Here is a 24,231-nt window from a genome sequence, read left to right as displayed (position 1 = left end):
TACAATGCAAATAAGTACTAGTATAGAAAAAAATAATCAACTAATCCATCCCTGTTTTATTCAGTAATAATATAAGACCTTACGTAGAATATAACACCAAAGACGTGTGTTGATACTTTACTTATGAAATTGATTCCTCCGTGCAATATTTTATCACGAGCTGGCACCTGGGTAGCCCCACCGACCTTCCGTAAGCCAGCTTGATGGCTTCCTCACATGGAGAATTCAACACCTCGAATGAGGCTCAGACCCATATCGGTGACGGGCAAGTTGTTTGAAGTCAGCGATCTAAACCACTCGGCCACTGAGGCCCCATTCACCTAGGTCGGACCCTGAAACCAACGTGTAGATAACATGCAATATGGCATTTTGATTATTAAGAAAGCACATAATTAACCGTAGTCATTCAGTTTAGTTCAATTCAGAGAGCTATAAAATGTATTTTATACTTTTTTGTTTAATTTTAGCTGTTATTTATGAACTATTAAGTGAAATATGTGTTCGTATTTTAAAAATAATTCCGCGGATGCTTCTATGTATACTACAGCTGCATAGCGGGGACATATGAAACATTTTATTTATCACGTGCGCACGTGTTAGCTACCACGTGCGAACGTGTTGGCTAACACAAGCGAACGTGATAGCTAACAAGTGCGAACATGTCCCCTCTATGCTACCGTAGAATACACTGTTCCAAGTTATTTCTCGTGGTTGTAGTTTCCGTTGGTAGTGACCTGGCACTCATGAATATTTCGTATATTTCCGTAAATTGATTTTCAGTGTTCGATCACAAATAGCAATATAAATATTACATACATAACTCTTAATTGATATACTGTTGCACGTGCAGGTAACTGAGTGGACAAGCGGTGTTGCTGCCAATATCAGGGTCGTGGGTTCGGATCCTACCTCTGACCATACCTTTTCCCCCAAATTTTATATGCAAACTTACCAATACCACTTATTTGATCAAACGTATCGTGATATTTATGGTCTATTTACTAAAGTTATCATAATTATTTACTCGTTGTAACAAAGTAGAATAATTTGTTTAAAGTATTTTAGATAAAAAGGCATGTTACCCGTCATAAGCGTACTAGAATATAAATACTACAAGAGAAAACGCTATTTTTAAAAAAAAAAACATGATACATAAATTTATGTAAAAATAAAACAGGTATCGTTAACATTATATTATATTTTAAAGAAATGATACCTGTGGTAACGTGCCTGGAAATCAAACCCACCGTAACATTGGTTAGCTGTAAAATATGGTTACTTTCAGGATACAAATATTAGGTAAATTAACGAAAACGCCCGAAAATATTTGCAAAGATTAATGAGTGCCAGGTCAATACTTACGGACATATTAAGAAAATAAATACAATCGTCTAACATAGACTTCATCAAAATGCTATATAAGTTTGCACTCATTCATCGATCTCTTCGTAAATAAATCGTACATATAGGTTCTGCGACACAGTTTTACTGCAACATTAATTGATACTAATTGTATGCATATTAATTAATTTTATGAGATAATCGGCATGGCCTAATTTAACCCTCTGCCGTTTAATTGGAATCGGCCAATCAGCGCGCATTCATCTAGCCCGAGGCGATAACATCTGGTTGAAGTGACCGCACGCACTAATCTGTATATTGCAAAAATATCTTGTCATTAGCGTTATTCTGCAGAGGAAGACGAAGGCTCGGGTAAGTATTTATTTGATTTGATTTTTGATTAACTGAATTAGACAGGTTTTTTTTTCTCAATATGAATTTTTTTTGTAACAAGGCAGATCATGAAATACTTAAATTCATGACGTTGTTTATTTCATAATCATATTTGTTGACTTCCTGATGAAGACTTAATAAACAGTCGAAAGGTTGTATGAAAATGGAGTTAGCCTTGTAATTCTCCTGTTCTCTGTTGTTTTTTTTTAATCAATCGGGAATACGAGTTGCTGCGATTTAAAGAAAACTATTTAATGTACAAATATGTAAATGAAATAATACACTTCAAACGAAATACTCTTTTAATTGCTAGCGTCAGTAAAAATTGTCTATTTACTAAATTAATAAATTATATAATTATAATATGAAAAAGGAAATTCAGAATAGCCGTTAAGTAGTTTCATTCATTCGTGAAATCTTTCATTCATTCAGTCATTCAAGCTCAATTAATTCAACAATTATTTCATTCATTCTTTCATTCATTAGTAGACAAAAATTCCAGTCACCAAAAGCTAATGTTGCAAGTGTTTGAAATAAAAGAAAATATCGTGCAAAAATATTTCATGAATACCATTGTGGTTAAACGAGAAAAAAAGTTGTAAAGAAAAAAATATATTTCGCAGAAGCAAAGTAGCCACGGCTAACTTCTTTACGAATTAGGCGGCACGTACATTCATTCATTCGATCAAAACTGGAATCTCATGAAAGCATTCATGAAGTTAGTATTAACGATCTTTTATCTTTAGAAAATAGGTAATCTAACTGACAAAATAATGCTTTTCTAGACTAAAATGAAAGCGGTTGTGATGCGTATTACTGTTTCATAGCATCATATCAAAAAAGGTTGGTTATAATAAAATTTAAGAATTTTTGAAAGTTTTATTATCTTTCAATATGGAAAAAATACACACCTACTCTAGATCTTTTGTTTGCCTAGGGTTTATATATTTTGAAACAACTGTAAGAACATTAAAAAATCTCGCCGGAAGGTCGATTTGTGCATGTAAACGTGTTTTTACCCTAACCAGACCTGTTCACGTGCACAGATAGACCTGCGCGCGTGCATATTCAATCATTCTGAGAACAAAAAAGTCATTTGTTAGAAAAAAATCGAGTATGTCTGTAATTTCGATCTTAAAACATATCATGAAATATTTAGAAATCGTTAGATATTATACATCTAACACTTAAGTTTACTTTCTTGTAAATATATGAAACATGATATTAAACATATGAGCCGCGCCATGAGAAAACCAACATAGCGGCTTTGCGACCTGCATGTATCCGAATGCGCAGGCTGGTCAGGATCCATGTTGTTCGCTAACAGTTTCTCTAATTGCAATAAGGTTTGAAGGCTAACAACAAAGATCCTGGATGCGCGGGCTGGTCTGGATCCAGGCTGGCCGCAAACGCACTATGTTGGTTTTCCCATGGCCCCGCTCATATTATTATATATATGTACACAATATAAGTAATTGCGTGGCTAAGTCTTTTATTTCAAATGTACACCACCTACCGATTTTCAACGGACTATTACGAAATTTTCATAACTTCATATATATGTATTTCCGAAAGATTGGTATATTTTCAGTTTTCTGTTATTACCTATTTTGCAGCCATGATCACAAACGTCTTTTTTTTTTTTTTTTAGCGGAGCGCAAAATGACGTGCTTAAAAGTTTTCTAAGCAGCGTTTTTATATACAACAAAAATACAGCAAAAAATCTTTTATTTTCTAGTTTGTGTTAAAATTTTCTCTCCAATGATATCAAATTTGTCAAGTGAAATAACTGTAACAAGAAATATCTTTAAAAATGATGGTCGGCGAATTGTAATAAGGAAAGAAGTTTATGAATTTTTCATCTAACATTCATCTTTCATTTAACATTTTTCAAATTGCAAAACTAAACACCGCACTTTAACAATTTAAATGGTTCTCTTTTAATTTTTCGCAAAGGCTCGTAGGGTTGCAATTTTGTTTCGTTTATCCTTAGACAAATAATTACAGCAGTAGTTTGATGAAGATTCATGAAGCGGTTCATGAGAAGAGGTCATTAAACGTGTTTATATTTTTAGCTCAATTGGTCCCTATCCCCATTTGTAACAAAATAGCAGGAGACCTTACGATATTGTTACACATCGAGTTTGATAAAAATCCATTACATTTTAGTGGTTAATGCAAAGAAAGGCATATCTACTTTTAGCTATAGTGGTCCCTAATAGGGCCCAAATTCCTATATAAAATTTGGAAGAGGACCTTATAATGATGCTCCAGACCAAGTATGACACAGATCCACCAAGCTGTTCATGAGACGCTGTATAAAGGCATTTCTAGTTTTAGCTCTAGTAGCCCCTAAAAGGGGTCAAATGTCCCAGCTGAACAAAGTTGGTTGCAGGCCTAATAAAGATGCTACAAATCAAGTTTGATTAGAATACATGAGAAAAAAATCATTTAAAGGATTTATTTATTTATTATTATTATTTATTTCTAAAATAGGCCAACTGATCCCGCTTTAACAAATGCATATTCGCTATTCATGAATTTTTGGACAATGACGTCACACCTATAAAAACGTGAAGGTCAAGCAAAACATACAATTGTAATTATTTCAATATTTCTGTTTCATAAACAAAGTTTGACCGTAGTCATATCACATAGATAGACTGTATGCAGCGTACCTTCATTTCAGTGTAATGAGATTCAGTCATTATATAGCATATATATAATGAAACTGATTTCAACTGAGTTCAATATTTTCATACCATACTAAAGAAAAATATTCATATATAATAAATCAGTTAAATAATTTATAACAAGTATATCAAAGCAAACAAGTACTCATTTTAATATGCAATCTGAATAAGTCACAAAAGCAAGAAACCTTTTCATATACAGACGACAATTGTAACAAGGATAATCTTTTAAAAAGCACTTCTCTACATAAAAGACTTTTATCACACCCTTATTCATGTGATACGCAGACCGTATTCATCTCTTTCTTTAATTTGATATATGTTGGTATATGAACAGGTTTTTATCATATTTATTAAACTTACTTATCATTTTGAGATATATCAATATTCTTGCTAAATATACTGAGCCAAAGTTAGCTTTAAAACTGTGAACAGCGTCGTTTAAGATAAATGCTTTGTCTACATTTCTCTCAGCGTAGCACAATCAACAGAGTGAAAGAAATTGACACTCTCGTCCAATCAGGAAGAGTGTTGCATAAATCTTCCATTTTGATAAATTATCTATACGCGTTATCAAGTAGTTTGATTTGCAAACTGAAGTCACGTGGCATAGGTAACGAAAACGAATTTAGACGGCGTCGCCGAAAAATCATAAAAACTAAATTTTCGTGAAAAAAGACGATACAAAGACAGAATAAGGTGATGCATAAATACAATGTAAAAACCATAAAAATACCTATAAGTGTATTAACATATTTTATGACCCACCTTGAAACAACACTAGTCGGGTAATGCTTATCCCTAGGCAATGTTGTAATACACAATGAAATTTAAAGTGTGATTAAATATTTGGCACAGTTAGATTATTTTATGGTAATTGTAACTGTGTGCAATCTTGGAGGGAAAAAAAAGATAACGCAATTTTCAAAACTGAAAATTAAAAGAATACCAAATACAGGCATTAAAGGCAAAGTTCGACATTTTTTTAAATCTCTGGAAATTAATGCTATATTTCTTAATTTCTGACAAACTGTATGTTACAGAAAATGAGAATTAATTGTTTTAACTACTTTTTATGATGAAAATTGAAAAGCGTTTGTAAATTTAATGCGCATTGAACATCAAACCCTCCTCAGCGTTAATGGTAACGACAGCGGAAAACTTCTTTATTGCCGCGGCAGTCCGGGTTCGATTCCTGACGCTGTCATCTTTTATTTTCTCTTGATATGGTATTTTTAAATAGTTGAGAAACAAAAATCCCTATTCTGTTGTTCGTAATATGACCAAACTTCAATTTGAAAGACAGCCTTTATGATCTGATAGTATCGAATACTAGTATTCGGTAACACTTATACGAAATAATGTAAATTATATTGATTGATATCTTTTAATATTTCATTTAGGTTAATCTATAAGATTGGATACATGTGTCTAACAATTATACTTGTTTTCTATTTCATACTTGAATACAGGGCTGCTGAATAAAACATTTTAACATTTTAACATGAAGAGATAAGACGTTTTTGGTGAATTATTTCACTTGTCTAAAATAAAGAAATCTTAGTGAGAATATTACACTGAGCGCAAGACTGGAAATTCTTGAAAACTCTCCAGATCATTTAATAAAAAAAAATAGTGGCAAATATATCGTACAGAATTTGCTAATTTACCACGTTTTTAAGAAATGTTTGAAATAAATGAATCGCGTAATGGCGGACAGGTTATAGAACACTAATATAGCATAATAACGACGAACAGGTTATGTGACTCTATTTTTTGCTACAATAAATGGCTACGAATGTTTGTGTTTAAGCTAGCTTTCGTTTAAATCGTGGATATATTTTTTACAATTTAGTAGAAATAGAATGGGAAAGTATTATTTAGATCACATCGCTGCACTTAATATGCTTTTGTAGAATCTGTCTTGAAAACATCTTCCCTACTTCTGTCGTGACTTTGTCAGTTTAAAGACAATTCTTCAAAATGAGGTGGCTGCGTGTGTCGGCACTATGAACACCATGCATTATATATAAAATATAATGTTGGGGATAGATTTTAACGTAATATAACTATTAAACGCAAATGAAACACTTTAAATAAGATGACTGTATATCTAGTTACTATACTGATTTGTTGCGTTAACGGTGTTTTTTTTTTCAATTAGAAACGAACATCTAAAAATGCATAATGTTATTGATTGCTGTAAGATTCTTTCACTGGTTGTAAGTGCAGATGGGAATTTCCGGCTTCGAGGGTAACTATTTAGCCGAGAGCCGGATATTCACATCTGAGCCTATAACCAGTGACAGAATATTTTTCTTGCACACCGACATGAAGAAATAATAATAATAATAATAAAATCAATCGAATGGCTTCTTTATAGAACTATTTCTTATAGCAGCGTAATTAAACAAATTATCAAGAACCAAGAGGAACTGTCAAGGTATTGGATTTTTATTTCGTTTTTGAAAGAAAATATAACTACATGAATCATCTCCATATATGTAGTTCGTAATACGTCATTTAAAGCACGAGAGTCATCTTACACCCCGGATGGATTTTTCCAGCACCGGTAAAAATACCGGAAATCCCCGTCTGGTATGCAAGAATTACATTTTCTGCTTATTTCATTTGGACAAAAAATAAAAATAACGCATAATCGTACGAGAAAAAAACAACTGTTTTTTTTTTGAAGTATTTATGTTATATATAATGTTAATTTAATCTGACTTGTCTCCATTGATGATAATGTTTTTCTCATACCCTGTCTTTGTCTTGATTTTTCCTAACATACCGTATTCTGCTAAGGGTTTGTTTAACCTTCATTCTATGTCATCTTTCAGTGTGTGCCCCATATACCAGATTAGTTCTAATAAAATAAAAATACGGGATAGTGCATATGCGGGAAAAATCTGGCCAACGTATATTTCAACAATACTGTTCCGTGTATTTCCCGTATACGAAAAAACAAATTCAGTTTGTATGTGACACAGATACGGGATCTGTATCCTATGTATATCTTGCATATACGGGGAAAACCCTGGCCCATATATCAACAAAATACAGTTCCGTATATCCCCTTATATCAGATGCAAATAAATTCCGTATATGCCACATATACGGGATCCGTATATTACGTATACCTTGCATATACGGGACAAGTCCGTAGCCCGTATATCAAAAAATACAGTTCCGTATATGGCCCGTATATGTCAAAAGTACAGGATCCGTATACTTAGTATATCATGCGTATACGGAAAAATCCGATGCCCGTATATTAGAAAATACAGGTCCATATATATCCCGTATATTAGATGCAGTTGCAGTCCGTATATGTCAAAAATACGGGCTCCGTATACTACGTATATCCGGAATATACAGGCTCGTATACGTGTTCCGTATATTCTAAAATACGACAAGTATACGGGATAAATTTCAAAGACCCTTCGAATACATGGAAATAAAATCTATGTTAAAACAGAACACTAATAAACACCATTTCTTATTGATTTTTTTTGAAAACTCGTATATTTAAAATATACGGGAAATATACATGTATGTATATTCGGCGTATACGGGATCCCGTATATGCATGACAAATATACGGACTTCCCGTATACTAGATCTTCCGAATACGGGATTGTATACTAGGTCCGTATATTTATAATATACACCCCGTATACTCCCGTATTTTCGAAATATACGGGACCGTACACTCCCGTATATTGACCCTTTTTTCGCAGTGTGTGCTGGTGAAGACAAAAACCCCTTGGCCCACTGCCAAAATCTAGGCCTTTAAGAAATATAGCATTTATTTCAAGATATCTAAAAAATATTTTTTGTTGTTGTCGAACGATCTGGAGGCAGCCGCTTTAAGGTGAAAAGTAAAAATTCAGTTAAAATTTTTATACAAAATCTGTAGTGTGGCCGAAATTTGCAGATCGCCGTTTACATGAATATGTTTTGTTTGCCTTAAGAATTTCCTTTTCTCATGTACAAAACGGAATGAAAATCCTATGACACCTGTCGGACAACCTAAATAAAAAAAAATAGCTGTACATTTTTGAAATGATAACCCTAATAAATGAACATTCTACATGGATGTTCGCAATTGTTTATTGCACGTTCACTTCTTTTCTGATTTCTCAATGTCAGATTTACATTTTATATGTAAAGCATCTCTTTTTTCACACAGGGCCATGAAGAGAACAAAAAAAAAAATTCTGTTTTATTTAGAACTTTACAATTTACAGGTACTTAGTTACGGTAAGCTTGTGAGACACAATGGCGCCTTAGCAACAAATACTATATACACTCAGTTCCAAAAGAAAATGTGCACTTTGTTTTCTGTTATTTTTTCTCGGTTATTTTCATGAAAACTTATACTGTTTGTGTTTGGTACCAAAATTTAAATAGTTCGTAAACAAATTGGTGTGCATTTCAGATTTTGAGTTATACCTGAGAGTTAGTGTATGAAAAAATGAAACAAAAACGTCGGGGAATTTTTTTGAAATATTTAAACTTAAAAAGTGCACACTTTCTTTTGGAACTGAGTATATAATGGATTGACGGATAAAGCAATATCTCATTGGCCAATATAACTGGTTTGATTGACAGGTCGGATCTATGCATTAATAAGCGAAAACGAAACTTCTAAATGATGTTATCAAAATTCTTGTAATTGTATCATCAGTAAAAATTGTTTAGAAGAAAGAAGAAGCATTTTTTTGCATATGTAGTCATTGGTCTTTCAACTGAAAATTTAGTTTTTCTGAGACGAAATACAATATGAAGTCAACCACGTGTATCAACTATGTAACGGTTTGGCTACGAGTAATAGTAGAACAGTTAACGATTTAGGTTTAGTAAATGTAACGGTTTGGCTATGAGTAATAGTAGAACAGTTAACGATTTAGGTTTAGTAAATGTAACGGTTTGGCTACGAGTAATAGTAGAACAGTTAACGATTTAGGTTTAGTAAATGTAACGGTTTGGCTACGAGTAATAGTAGAACAGTTAACGATTTAGGTTTAGTAAATGTAACGGTTTGGATATACATTACCTCTGGTTCAGGTGAGCTAATAAATAAACAAATACTTGTACATAAATATTCAGCTGTTTATTATATTATTATGTCAATATTAAATAGGTGCATTGTATATTATGAATAGAATATAATAATATTTATCAAACAAAAACGTAAGAATTGCAAGTTATGCAGAGTCACCACTCCTTATCAAATTAGTTAATAAAAATGTTCATCTAGCTTCACAACATAAAACATATGTGATCTCTATAAAACTAAGCTTGGATACCAGTCCAAAATCGCAGCTTTGCCATAAGTTAACTACAAAATTAACCAATCAGATGTGGCCAGAGTTTCGAGACTGCTTTCCAAACATTATTTTAAAGACCCACCACAGTATTACTGTACTCTTTTTGTGCTTCCATGATGGTATTTAATTAATTACACATGATTTGCATAAAAAATGAGAAATACAAGTATGTAGTTACAAACTGACAAAGGCATATATAAGCCCAAAAATATCTAAACATTTTATTGTTTGTTTTAGGTTTAACGCCGTTTTTCAACAGTATTTCAGTTATGTAACGGCGGGCAGTTAACCTAACTCTGCACCAGTTCAAACCTGTTCTCCGCAAGTAACTGCCCACTTCCCTACATGTTTAATCAGTGGTAGAGGACGAAATATTTCATATCAAATCGTCACTGAAAACATACGCCTCGCCCGAGGACCTTAACTCATGACCCCGTGGTCCGTAGATCTACGCTCTCCCTAAAATAGCTGAACAGGCGGGCTTTAACATTTTAATGTAGAAATATGCACAGTACTTTAGTTAAGACCACACTTTATTTATATAGAGTAAGATAATTATTTATGTACATGTTTTACAACTAACTGGAAAGAGACTGACTGAATAAGCTAGCAGAAAATGTTGTGAAAACAAATTAATCAAGAAGGATCTAAATTGTCAACTTTCGATCTTGTAGTATTGCTGTATTACACCTGATTATTAAAATGATTTTCAGGAAGTGTTTGTTGGGGGAGTAGGTCACTAGGCTGTGGTGGGTCTTTAACTAAAAATACATATGCAAGCGTTTTTCACCGATTCTCTAAATAAGATAATTATATTCTGTACAGATAACAATTGAAAGTGGAATTCTACGGCAAAATTACCAAACAAAAAATCAAGAGGGTTATGATGGCCCTATATTGCTCACCTGACTAAAATGGGCACTTGGGTACCTCTAAACAATGCTATTTGCCAAACATCTATTCACCGGAGTTTTAAGATAAGAAGAGTTTTTAAAGTTTTTTCTATATGAGTCTATGTAAAACAAGTGAACACCAGGCGCTTGGCAAATTTTGATCCCATGGGCATTATTTTAATTAACTTGGTAGGGGATCATTACACAATGCTACATGTCAAATATCTAAGCCCAGAGCATTACAGTTTAAGACAAGAAGATTTGTACTTCAAAAGTCTATGTAAAGCAAGTGAACCCGATGCGAAGGACCAATTTTGCCACCAGAGGCCCGATTTCAACAATTATGGTAGAGGACAACTACACGCTTTAGGCTTTAAAGTTTTTGACACGAAGATTTTTAAAGTTTTTCTTAAATAAAGCTACGTAAATCAAGTGAACCAGGGGATAGACCAAGTTTGACTCCAGAGACATGATTTGAAAAAAAAATGGTAGAAGACTACTAGACAATGCTGCTCTTTGCCCTCGTACTTTTGGAGAAGAGTTTCCTTTTTTTCCTTTTTGGTTGCCATGATAAGTAGAATTCTGCATGACGGTCAAGGTTCATAAGTTTACACCAAATGGCTCCAGAGGAGATGTCGTATGAAGAAAAATGTGGACGGACGGACAATGGACGGTGAGTTATCAACATATCTCATCCTGAACACTTTGTGCTCAGATGAGCTAAAAACCAAGACATTGTGATAATAACTGAAACGAATCCAGTCCAAAATTTTTACTCTAATGCACACAAAATAGCCCAGTTTACATAAAAAAAAACCACAATAAAAATTGCCAAAATGCACAATGAACACTATTATCGCATGACTAGAAATATATGCACTTTTGAACATTTAACAATAGTAGTACTGTGTTAGTACTTTTAACAAGCTGTCATCTCTCACTGCAGGGTATTACACTGTAAACACTAAATAGCATGGTGTCATTTTGTTTGAAATTTTTGCAAACTCTTCATACATCAACGAAATGTGACGCAAAAAGGAAATAAAATATCATTATAAACTTTATTCAACTTTGTATGTAGAAGAAATGTCATTTATTGAAATCACCCAATGATATACAGTTGTCTTAGAGTGTCAAATTTCCTTTTTTAAGTTTAAAGTCACTCGGACACATTCAATGTGATATGGCGACATTTCCAGCTGGTGGAGGAAGGACGTAGGTGCCCTTCCGGGTAAAGGCAAGGACAAAAGTCATTTTCCAGCTTGTAGATAAGTGAATAGAAATAATAAAAATATATAATTGTGTTGAATAAACATCTAATTAAAATCATATTAAAGCGACTAACCCAAACATCGTGGTGTCAGATTTTAAAAAATCAAACTTTTGCTTTATTCACCTATATGCTACATAATCTGAAAAGGGTTTCCCGGTTTATAAAAAAAACAGAATTCCCGTCAGCAAACATCACGTGATTACACGTATAGGTATCGCACACTTTTGTGACGTTTTGAAATAAAAAACATAAAATAAAGTCAGTACACTTAGTACGTTAACAATGCAGTCAGTGATTTCTCGTTGGCCTAGTGCGGTTACGGCATTCGTATTAAACTTGTTCGTCGTGAGTTCGATTCCTAGACCCGTTAAATTTTGCCTTTAATTTTTTCTTCACTACAATTCAATGAAGACAAAACGAGTTAGTAAATCTAGTTCTAACATGTTCACTAAAATCATATGTCACAACTGACACGTAATTATGTCTAATTAGACCTTTCTAACGTAAACGTAAATCGGAAACGGATTACTGAATCCGTAAATGTTATTTGCAAATAATGGTCTAAAGGAGATACTATTGCATTACTTTTGGATGAAATTGTCTCCCATAGACCACAAATTAGCCTAAAATTTTAAGGATTCAGTATTCCGTTTCGTAATAACGTTTACGTTAGAAAGGTCTAATACACTCCACCTTTAATATGATCTAATGTTTTTTAATCTTTCCTGTGATATTTTCAAACCTGTACGGGTTAGTTTTATAACAATCTTACACTTCACATTAATACAAGCATTGCCTGGCCATAATTTTAGGATTGATTGATTTATAGATACTTCCAATTTTATACGAAAATAAGAAACAAAACAATAAATTAGAAACCAGAGAAAAACAAACTTACACAAAGTATGTAATGCAAACTGAAAAAAAAATGGGGATCAAACTCCCGACAAAAAGGTATAATAGAAATACCGTACCCGCTCGGCCAACGAGGAATCACTAACTAAATCGTAAACTTGGTGTTTTGACTTAATTTTATGTTATTGTTTTGTTTTCACTTCTAAACGCCATAATACTGTGCGCTACCTATAGTTCGGTTTTGTGGCGAGCGATGTAAGAATGGAACGGTCCGTTATTTAGGTAGTGTTATTCGGTACAATTCAGTGGTTCTTACCTAAATAAGGCAAAGAAAATCATGCTGACTTCCCTAATCGGTAGACGAGTATATAAATTGACCCATCAAACTACATGCGCACTTTTGATTTGCTGCCCACGCGATGATAGCGTCTAAAAATACTGTCGTGTCTCGTTCTATATTTATCAATGTTTACAAAATAAACCGTTGTAACGGTTTATAAAAGTACATGAGAAAAACTGCAAAAATTCGAATGTTTTCGTATTTCTGGAATCTGTAAACTGGTCAACCATTATGTTTCATGTAAGTATATGAAACAATGGCCTTTCGGTGATAAATTATTTTAAAAATTACAATTCACACGATGTGTGGGTTAGTCGCTTTAATGCCACTTGGTAAAATGAAATCAAAAGTTTTGTTTCAGATCAAACATAAGAGTATAGTTCACTATTATCCCTTAGCCTGATAAATTTCTAAAATGGTCTGGTTAATCATTCAGTTTGGGCCATACCACTTATTATCACTGAAAATTTACAGACTGAATAGCGAACAGTGCAGACCATGCATGATCACTTGGTGGCAGAATCAATTGCCGCCAGCAGGATAAAGGTTATAGATAAATATTTTCTAAACAAAGTTTTCTTGTTAATCAATAACTTTCAGTATATATTCCAATGAACATTTTATCTTGTTTTAATTACTGTTTTAAATCATAAGAAACAGGAGATTTAAAAAACCATTGTACCATTATTCCTACAACAGGTTTATATCATTCAAATAATGCACATAGAAAACCCACTTTTCGTGAGTGAAACATTTTAAATCTAAGCAACTAAAAGGTTGTTAATCAACATTAGAACTAACTTAAGGGTATTTCTTAACTTTTGAAATGATCTTATCCAGAATCCCTGATAACAAGGTTTAATACGAAATAAATTCTTCAATCCTTTGTTTCAATGCTATTATTATCCCCTTGCAAAACCCAAATGGATTTACACAGATCTCAAGAACAGGCCTTTGTGCGTTTGAATCAGGATTTTCCAAAATGACCAAAGTACTTCGTACAAGTTTTCCTTATCAAAAGGTATTAAACTGTCCACCTACATCAAACAAGAGGGTCATGATGACCCTGGATCGCTCACCTGAGTAATATGAGCTACATGATTCAAATGTCAAAATGATAATAAAATATTAAGAAAGTCGGTAGGTCACATTCATGGTCAATGAAATTCAGTTTTACGATTTGTGTGCAAAACTGTGTATGTCACCAAAATTTCAAGGTTGTATCTTAAAGAACAAGAAGGCAGGTCAGTAGGTCAAGGTCACAGTCAAGTGACATCATATTACTTGGGGGCATCAGGTGATTATAATTAAACAGTCTTGGAAATAGGATCAGATGATTTTTAAGTATTTTTCCTATATAACTCACATAATAACCAAGTGACCCCAGGGCGGGGCCTCTTTTAACCCAGGGGCATAATTTGAACAATTTTGGTAGAGGACTACTAGACAATGCATCATACCAAATATCAAAAGCCTAGGTCGTATGGTTTCAGACAAGAAGATTTTTAAAGCTTTTTCCTAAATAAGTCTATATAAAACTTGGGACCCCCAGGACAGGGCCTCTTTTCACCCAAAGGGTACAATTTGAACAATTTTGGTTGAGGCCCATAAGACAATGCTACAAACCAAATATCAAAGGTCTAAGTGTTGTGGTTTCAGACAAGAAGATTTTTAAACTTTTTTTCCTATATAAGTCTATGTAAAACTTGAGACCCCCGGGGCGGGGCCATATTTGATCCTAGGGAGATAATTTGAACAATCTTGGTAGAGGACCACTAGATGATGCTACATACCAAATATCAAAGCCCTAGGCCATGTGGTTTTGTACAAGAAGATTTTCAAAGTTTTCCCTATATAAGTCTATATAAACCATGTGACCCCCGGGGCGGGGCCATATTTGACCCTAGTGGGATAATTTAAACAATCTTGGTAGAGGACCACTAGATGATGCTACATACCAAATATCAAAGCCCTAGGCCATGACGTTTTGTACAAGAAGATTTTCAAAGTTTTCCCTATATAAGTCTTTATAAACCATGTGACCCCCGGGGCGGGGCCATATTTGACCCTAGGGGGATAATTTGAAAAATTTTGATAGAGGACCACTAGATGATGCTACACACCAGATATCAAAGCCCTAGGCCCTGTGGTTTTGGACAAGAATATTTTTAAAGTTTTTTCCTTTCGGTTGCCATGGAATTCAATTCTTTGAACAATTTTGAATTGGGGCCACCCAAGGATCATTCCTGTGAAGTTTGGTGTAATTCTGCCCAGTGGTTTTCAAGAAGAAGATTTTTTTAGAAATTATTGACGCACGACGCACGACTGACGACGGACATCAAGCAATCACAATAACTCACCTTGTCACTTCGTGACAGGTGAGCTAAACAGGTAAAACAAATATTGTGTATCATCATGTATTCCAAAAAGATGTTAACCAGAACACACACTGAACACTGACCAACCACCAAATAAAATCGTCAGGCTCAAGTTGATGTAATAAATGTTGTATTCACACAAAGTCACCAAATTACCTACATGCTTAGTAAAGCAAATTAATAGCATTCTGATTTACTTAACTTTTACTAATTTCTTATGAACCGTATAAGATCCTTACAGTCTTGCTATAGAAATTAAAGTTTCTAAAAATAACCAAGTGTATTCACAAAACTGAAACATAAAAATATTTACCCTATTATGCTAAACATTTATCAAAACGCTCATTGGGAACAATTTACTACAAAGTGTAATTAGTAAAGCCGCACCAAAAATTGCACATACAAATTCGATATAAGAGTGTCAGTAAATGCCGATTGACGTATTTTTTCTCATAGAAAAAATGTATTTAATGAAATGAAACTCCATATTTGTATATAATGCATGTATTGCAACAAACTTACAGGTATGTTTCAGTAATTTTACACAAATGAAGTATTGCAAAATTCTGCCAACGTTTACACACTATTTAACAAACAATACTGAATGAAAACGTTCAAGAGCAAATCATTCAGATTTAAGATGGAAAAATTCTAAAAGCACCAATGGGATGATTTACTACCTGAATCTAATAACTAGAAGTTTTATCTTTCATTTTCTTTTTCAGTCACTGCAGAGTTGTGCACCTTTTATAGGAAATTACTATGAAAGTTAAACACCTTTTTTCATAATTTCAAATATTTTTTTTTTAATTTCAAATAAACAGACTTTGCTAAACGTTTTAACAGTAGCTATAGAAAGTCATAAATCTTTTTTTCTATATCAGTCACAATTTAGTTGTATACATTTCATTGGAAATTACTTGAAAGTTTGACACATTTTTTCACAATGCCAAATAAACAGATTTTGCTACACATTTTAACAGTAGCTATAACATATAACAAATACACACCTATGCCTAATTATCAATATCTAATATTTTACGATCATACTTAGCAGTGACCGGATTGGCTAACTGCTCTGTAGAAGTTGCAAACAGTTTGATAGATCCTATCATAATGGTCATTGTATTCCCTACGGTGCCCGAGCTCAAACTGCAATAGGTATCAATATACTTTTGTCTTGTATAAAACCAAATGCTAGTTCAAATATGTCGTATGATATGTAAGTTTTGCAAAATTATATTGTACTTTGGTTTGTAGGGATATGCGGCCGTTTGAAGTGATCAAAAGGGTGGTAAGTTTTGCAATATTTATATTGGTACAAAATTAACTTAACCATCTGTATGCTATTCTGTATAAGAAAAAAAACATAAAAGCTGAGTTAAGTTCAATATGTTCTTGGTTTTAAACCATATATTTTATATGGACTGGTGAGACATGTCAACCTCTGACAAATTTTTGTGTCTTTATACAAAATATCATATCAAAAATGGTGTTTTTATACACAGTTTCATTCTTTATGAAGGCGTATCAAAGGCTATTTGAAAAAAGATAAAATAGCACATGTAACATAGAAGTAATAAACCTCTTAATAACTTGTATTTACCAAATCAAGAAATAAAAGAAATACACTAACCATATGTGTAAGTAACTTTCAAACTTCTGACATCTGGCAACTTGAATTTCGATGCAATAATAAATTAAAATGGAATAAACAACACCACAAGTTCTATCTTTTAACAATGGGTGCAGTATTTGTGCTAGTCTTTGCCACCGAAGGCATCACATTCGTGAACATTGTTGGCGCAACTACAGACATACTGGGCGGGAACATTAATGGCGACGGAATAAAGTCTGGCCTTAACATGGGCATACCGGCAGCCACCTGTCCTTGAATCATCTGCTGAAGCTGAAACGGCGTCGGGAAAACGCCCTGCATCAACATCTGTTGCGGGAATGCTGGATGAACAAAACTACTCAAATCTACCGGAAGTCCGCCAATAGTTGTAATAGTGCTCGAACTAACCGGAAGTATCGGTTTACTACTACATGGAGCCTGAAAATCAATTCTCTGAAAATAAACAAGATGAGATTTGTTACAAAACATTTCTCTGTTAATTTTATATTATCTGATGTGCAGATTACAACCTAAACATGGAAAACATTATCTTTTGCAAACGATGGCATTTAAAAATGACTAACAAGGGTGAATTTAAAACAATGTCCTAACCCTGAGAATAAGATTCACTGAAAACAATGATTAAGATCCAACAGATAAAAACACATTCCAAACGCAGCCTCCTAAATCTACAATAATTAGAAACAAAATAATACAATGCCTCTACATGTATTCTATGTGAAGACATTGCAAATATGTGCAGATAACTTTTTTTACAGACTGTTAAAACAACAGCAGTACTGATGAGAACGACAGTAAACCAATGATATAAACGCAACTTTTACAAAAATACTTACATCTTTTCTAACTTCTTCCTCTATCTTGGCATGGGTAGGAACAGTAGGTAAACGTGGGAATGGGATATTTAACGGAACACTTTTATGAACATTTGGTTGTCTTTCGTTACCATTTGAATTAGTTTTTGACTTCAATGACAAATCCTGGGGTGAATCACAGGAATCTGCCTTTGAAGCAGTCCTATTCTCTTTGTTAAAACTAGTATTAAACAATAAAGATTCTCCTCTCTGGTGCCTTGCTTCCTGTGCTCGTAATGTTTTCATACTCAAGTCCAGCACTGGCATTTCAAATTCATTTGTACCAGGCTGGTACGGTTTTTCCTGAGATCCATGCAACTTTTGTCTCTTGAGATCTAAATCGTTGACTGGTTCTTTTTTCACATCTCTTGCACTATAGTTGGATGAGTATGTAGGGTGATTTCTATTTGTGTCAGGATATGGATATTGCCGTTTACTGTTGTGTGAATGAGCCGGGGTGATAGGTCGATGTGCTTGGGGACCACTTTGTGGGGATATTAAAGGTCCATTTGAAGTGATTTGAGAACTGTGTGCAGATGGAGGTGTGATATGTGGAGGAGGGTTATTCTTGCCTGGATGAGATGGTATGGCATTCCTGTTAACACTTGGTCCGGCGCTTTGCTCTGATACAAGTTTGTTTAATGCATTTAGTGGTTTCTCCTCTTTAACACCGGGAGCGCTACCTATGGCTTGCATTGTTTGCATTTGATTGGATACAGTCTGAAAGCCAAACTGAGGCCCAATCATAAATGGCATTCCAATTGGAGTCATATTTCTGATTGCTCCGCCTACTGGAATCAACTGTGGATAAAACATGGGTCGCGGTGCATTTATGCTTGGTAAAATGGGCTGTGGGGGTAAGGATTTTGTGTCAACTTGTGGAGTAGGTGTGTGCAACACTGGTGGCATGCTTGGTACAGTTGTTTCTCTATTGTCAGATTTCTCAACAATTTTTCCCTCTTCTCTTTCGATTACATTTTTCTGTTTCTGATCTGTGACTTTCTCTGTATTATTTCCATCAGTAGCTTCACCAGAATCCTGACCATTCTGATGCAGGAGTTCTCTCACTGTTTTCTGACCACCAGATGGTCTACGCCCCTGTAAATATAAATAAAGTATGCATTAAAAGTTTGAATAACTCTGCCCTAAATTCCAATATGAGCTAAAAGTAAAGTAAACATCTCTTGACTTTTTAAACAACATTGCTATATCCAAAAACTACCAAAATTACATTTTGGTGTTGACAATTATGTACATTATGTCCAAGAAGAAACCTCAAAGAAAATGTTAAATACAATGCGAGTTAACAAAAACGTGTGACAATTTCAATAAAACAATCATTGCAGGTAGACTTCCTAGCAAAAATATAATAGGATTCTGGTTTGTCTGGTACTTCAAAGTTTATCTAAGAGTACAAAAACCAAACTATTCAGAACTTCACTTGCTTACAGCAGTGTTGAGTAAGATAAAATTCTTATATATGTTTATAAAGTGTATTAACAAGTAGCTATTAAACAAACACATTTATAAACAGTTCTAAACGACAAACGGAAAATGAAAGTTAAACAGAAACCTGAAAAAAATGTCCTTACAATCTGTTCTGAAGAATATATGAAAGCAAATGAGTTGTAAAGAAAAACCAGTATAAAGGCAGACCAAAAGTCATCCATTCTCTCTGACTCATTCTTCTTATACTTATATTTGAAAACAGTCAAATGGACAACTGATACATCTGTATGTTTTGTACCATTAACAGCTTGAACTCAGAATTGTTGTATTTTCTGGTCCTTTGGAATCATGAAGAAAACTCATTTTTACTGTAATAGAATACTGCATACTCAGTCAAACTGAGTCTGCTATTATGTTTCTTGGTTGCATTCTATGCTTCCAGAGGATCTTTTCACAGATTTCATAATTTAAGAAGTTATTTTTACTCTTCAATTTGAAGTATTATAACCTGCTATTATCTAATCTGGTGCACCGATCACATTACACACCTTAAAACTCTGTAACTGTTTAAAATTAAGTGAAATATAATTCAAGACATGAATTTTATATGGACAGCAAGTCTAAGAAACTATGCAATATCATCATTTCATGAAGAGGTTTTCAGTATCAAAGTAAACTGTGGTGTTGTTGCAATGAGGGGTCATTACAGCCAATGCGAATTCATTATTAAGTTCATATATGATGCTGAATATGGACCCTAGCAGTATTATGCAGAGTTGAAAAAAATGTTTAAAAGAAAGGGTGGCGTTAGAAGCTAAAACAACTGATGAATAAATGAAGCTGACAAAAGCATGAGATTGTTCACAAAACGATGGATAAAAATGTCAGTGGCATGAATGAAGCACTACGCATAAGCCAATTGATTACCATGGCAACAAGGAAAAAGCGTTTGCAGATATAACAAGATTCATATGGCAACAATGATTTAAGAATTCGAAAAAAAATACTCCATTAACATGGCAACAACCATTTGCAAAATTACACCTTTTGCCAAAATAACTATATTGCCATAGCAACAGGGATGACACAATTGCAGAAATCACAAACTTACCATGGCAAAAAAGGAATAAGCATTTCCAGAAATCATAAGATTATCATGGCAACAAGGATTAAGCATTTGCAGAAAAAAGATCACCATGGAAATACGAATAAGCCTAGATTACCATGGCAACAAGAATAATGCATTAGCAGAAATAACTATATTACCATGGCATTAAAGATTAAGACTTTGCTCTAAGCAACAAGGTAACCCAGGAAAAATGGACATAGCGCTTGCTCAGGTCACCATGTAATGAGCGTTTAAATAATGAAATTGTAACCATGGCACCATGGTCAAGTCCATTTTACCTAGGAATCACACAAAAAGCACTTACAAAAGAAATCTGATTACACAGATAAAGCACTTGAATAATCAAGGTAACATGGTTTAAGCATTTGCACACCACTCACTAGGATACCATGACCACATGGCTCACCTTTTCTCCCCATCGTGGTTTCTTACACTCGTCAGAAGATCTCTTTTTTTCCAGTGTACCAGTAAGTTTTGTATTTGTTTTATTCATGATAGATGTACCATGTTTACGAGCATCCTTAAAAGCATGGACAGTACATTTATAAAGATTTAAAAGTGATATATCACTAGAAAAAGTTTCAACAGATGTTAAAATTTTCATACATTCCATTTGTTTGAATCCTGTTATCTAAATTGCATCTGCATAGTTTTAGTTTCTTGCACTACCAATAATTTATGTTTTACATAAATGTTAAAATTTTTTACAATAACTGAAACAATATTTTTAAACTGATACAACATTTAAGGTCTCATTGGGCAAGTGGTTAAGTTAACTGACTTTAATTTACTTGCCCACCACCTCTGTAGGCTGAAAGGTTCTATCACTATCACCTTAAAATAATGTCTAGTGAGTGTATCTGTTTTTGTTTTTTGGTTTTTGTTTGGTTCAGTTTAACATCACATTTACACAACTATAAGTTTTATGTTGACTTTTAAGCTTTTGATGTTGGAGGAGTCCACCACTTTTTTTGTTTTGGGTTTAACGCTGTTTTTCAAAAGTATTTCAGTTACGTAACGGCCAGCAGTTAACCTAACCAGCCTTTTTGGATTCTGTACCAGTACTAGCTTGTTCTCTGCAAGTAACAGACAACTTGAGTTGGGAGGACGAATGCTTCTAGAAACAATGACTCTTTATCAAATTCTCATGGAGAACATACGCCCCACCCGGGGATCGAACTCATGACCCCACAATTTGTAGATCTGCGCTATTCCTATTGAGCTAAGCGGGTTGGCTTTTCGAGTCAACCACAATATCCACAAGAATTAGTCCCTCACAAATATTAATTGTTTCACAGTATTTGGATGAAGTCCCTAAATTTTATGCTCACAAAACTGAACAGTTTCATAATGTGATGAAACAAATACCTTTCTCATTTTCATTTTCTCTATTTCCTGTTTAATGATAAGAGCTTTATCTTTGACATCAACCTTTTCTTTGTTATTTGCCATTTCTGCTTTACCATTCTCCAGTGGTTTCATTTCAGACATCACTTTTGTCTCTGTTTTTATCTGTAAAATATTAAAAATTATGTCTTCAATCAAGTACTTTCATGTAAATAGCATTGTTTTAGTGGCTTGGTATATTACTATTCTAACTAGGAAAACTATTTATACAAGCAAACATTTGGATCAGAAAATTTTAATCAAATATATTGACAAGACTGACAGGACATAATTTCAGATAATTTCTGGCAAACAGTACTTAACAGGATGGACTTCAGAGTTGGATACTTACTGCATTGAATTTTACAATCTTGTATACAAATGTACTTAAACAATCCACATGAAGAAACAGACTCTATTTCAGTTAATATAGGACTTGATTTCAGTTTGACTTAACAATTGAGTCAGTATTAAATTTGTTCCCTTGGTAAAACAGTACTGGTGACTTTTCAGCTAACAACACACATTTGACCATACCAACAAAACTGCCCTGTGACATTCATTTAAAGCCTCCCCATACATGGACTCAGATTTTATTTCTAGTCCTTTGGGTTCTGGACTCAGTTTTTGTTTCTAGTCTTTTGGTTTCTAGACTTAGTTTTTATTTCTAGTCCTTTGGGTTCAGTACTCAGTTTTCATTTCTAGTCCTTTGGGTTCTGGACTCAAGTTTTTATTTCTAGTCTTTTGGGTACATACAGTCCATTTAATCTTCTTTTATAACACATGTCTGCTTTAATCTGTGCAAATGGATGAAAGGTGTGCTGCACATTTCACTATATGTAACAGACTCAAATCAAACCTGGTCTGCTGTTTATGTTCTATCTTTACAAAGCACTTCTTACAGATTTGATAAACCTTCACAACAGCAACCTCTGACATGTGGTGGACGTGGAAGCTTCCTCATACTTCAACTGAAGTGTTGTTATTTCTTGTCCTTTGGGATTATGGATTCCATTCTATATTCTTTTACAATTAAGTTACGCATAACCTGGTGCTTAAAGGTATAAGAGGTGTTATACATTGTTTTTGTTGGGTTTAACGTCACACTGACACAATTAAAAGTCATATGGTGACTTTCCAGCTTTTGATGGTGGAGGAAGAACCCAGATGCCCATCCGTGCATTACTTCATCACGAGTAGGGTAGAACCAAAGACCTTCCGTATGTCAGCAGGATCTTCTTCACAGGAAGAATTAAATGCCCAGAGTGAGGCTCACACCAACATTGATGATGGGCAAGTGATTTGAAATCGGCACCCTAAACCACTAGGCCATGGAGGCCCCCATATTACATTTATCTTTAACTGAATAGACTCAAATAATATTTTGCTTTGTTGCATTCTATGTTTCAAAAGAACCTTCTTATAGATCCGATTCTTGTATCAAGCAATACTAATTAATGTTCTGTCCATCTAAGTCAAACATAAAATGTATCAATGTGAAGTATGACATTTACATTTCTCATTATTTTCTTTAAAAAATACTCTCCTACCTTTGTTTCACTTTTGACCTTGACATCAGTGATTTCTGGCTGTTTATTGACCTTAAACTTCTCTGATAAAAATACGTTATTCTCCAATCTGAACTTCTTCTTTTTATGCTGTATTGGCTTGAATTCTTTGCCGTTCTTGTAACGCTCAAATGGCAGAAGCAGCCTGTGAAATGAAGGCAGAAATACACATTTTTTGGCCATAAAATTGACACTACTAAAGATATTTCGAAATTAAAAATGATCTCAATACCACCCTCTTAGACTTTCAGAAAAGTGTATAGTTTATAAATGAATCTTTGCAAAATAAAGCTTCAATTCACAAATTTAGGTGGATTAAACATTAAACAGCAAGTCATAAATTTCACTCACATGAGAATATAAGTGACAAAAACATACTGTAAAATCAGTTAATTTTGTTTGCATGAAATTTTCTGGTCTTAGCCAAAATATCTATCTCATGTGGAGATGAATGCATGGACTTCAAATTTCAAAGATGAAATAAATGGTAATTTCACAGTTTCTTACTCATTTTTGTTTCTACTAATTTTTTGTAAGTCAAAAATGGTTTGTAAATGCGCTTCTTCAACAAACGTGAATGTAATGTCTATGCATTACAAAGTTCATGACACTGAAGTATATATACCTGACTGTATAGTAATATATATAAGTTCTATGTTGATTCAGTCTTTGACTGGAAGTCTACAGACCCATGAGCCAGCCAG

General features: G+C 33.8%; 1 protein-coding gene across 3 annotated transcripts in view; it reads right to left on the bottom strand.

Moving 5' to 3' along the window:
• Nucleotides 1-9,531: 9,531 nt before the first annotated feature.
• Nucleotides 9,532-24,231, bottom strand: part of LOC123547561 (AT-rich interactive domain-containing protein 5B-like) — a 41,618-nt gene continuing 26,918 nt past the window's right edge. For 2 of the 3 annotated variants that reach the window (XM_045334754.2, XM_045334755.2), the window contains exons 9-13: nt 23,510-23,672; nt 21,942-22,085; nt 20,980-21,093; nt 17,978-19,093; nt 9,532-17,573 (exon numbers count right to left, since the gene is read on the bottom strand). In XM_045334754.2, coding sequence (XP_045190689.2) covers nt 17,232-17,573; nt 17,978-19,093; nt 20,980-21,093; nt 21,942-22,085; nt 23,510-23,672 — 1,879 coding nt within the window. In that variant the 3' untranslated portion in view covers nt 9,532-17,231. The remainder of the gene's footprint in view (nt 17,574-17,977; nt 19,094-20,979; nt 21,094-21,941; nt 22,086-23,509; nt 23,673-24,231) is intronic. The other variant, XM_045334756.2, reaches the window with a different exon arrangement.

This window comes from Mercenaria mercenaria, chromosome 9 (genome assembly GCF_021730395.1).
Source record: "Mercenaria mercenaria strain notata chromosome 9, MADL_Memer_1, whole genome shotgun sequence".
In the NCBI taxonomy this organism is placed as follows: domain Eukaryota; kingdom Metazoa; phylum Mollusca; class Bivalvia; order Venerida; family Veneridae; genus Mercenaria; species Mercenaria mercenaria.
This window is presented reverse-complemented; position numbering and strand designations above follow the sequence as displayed.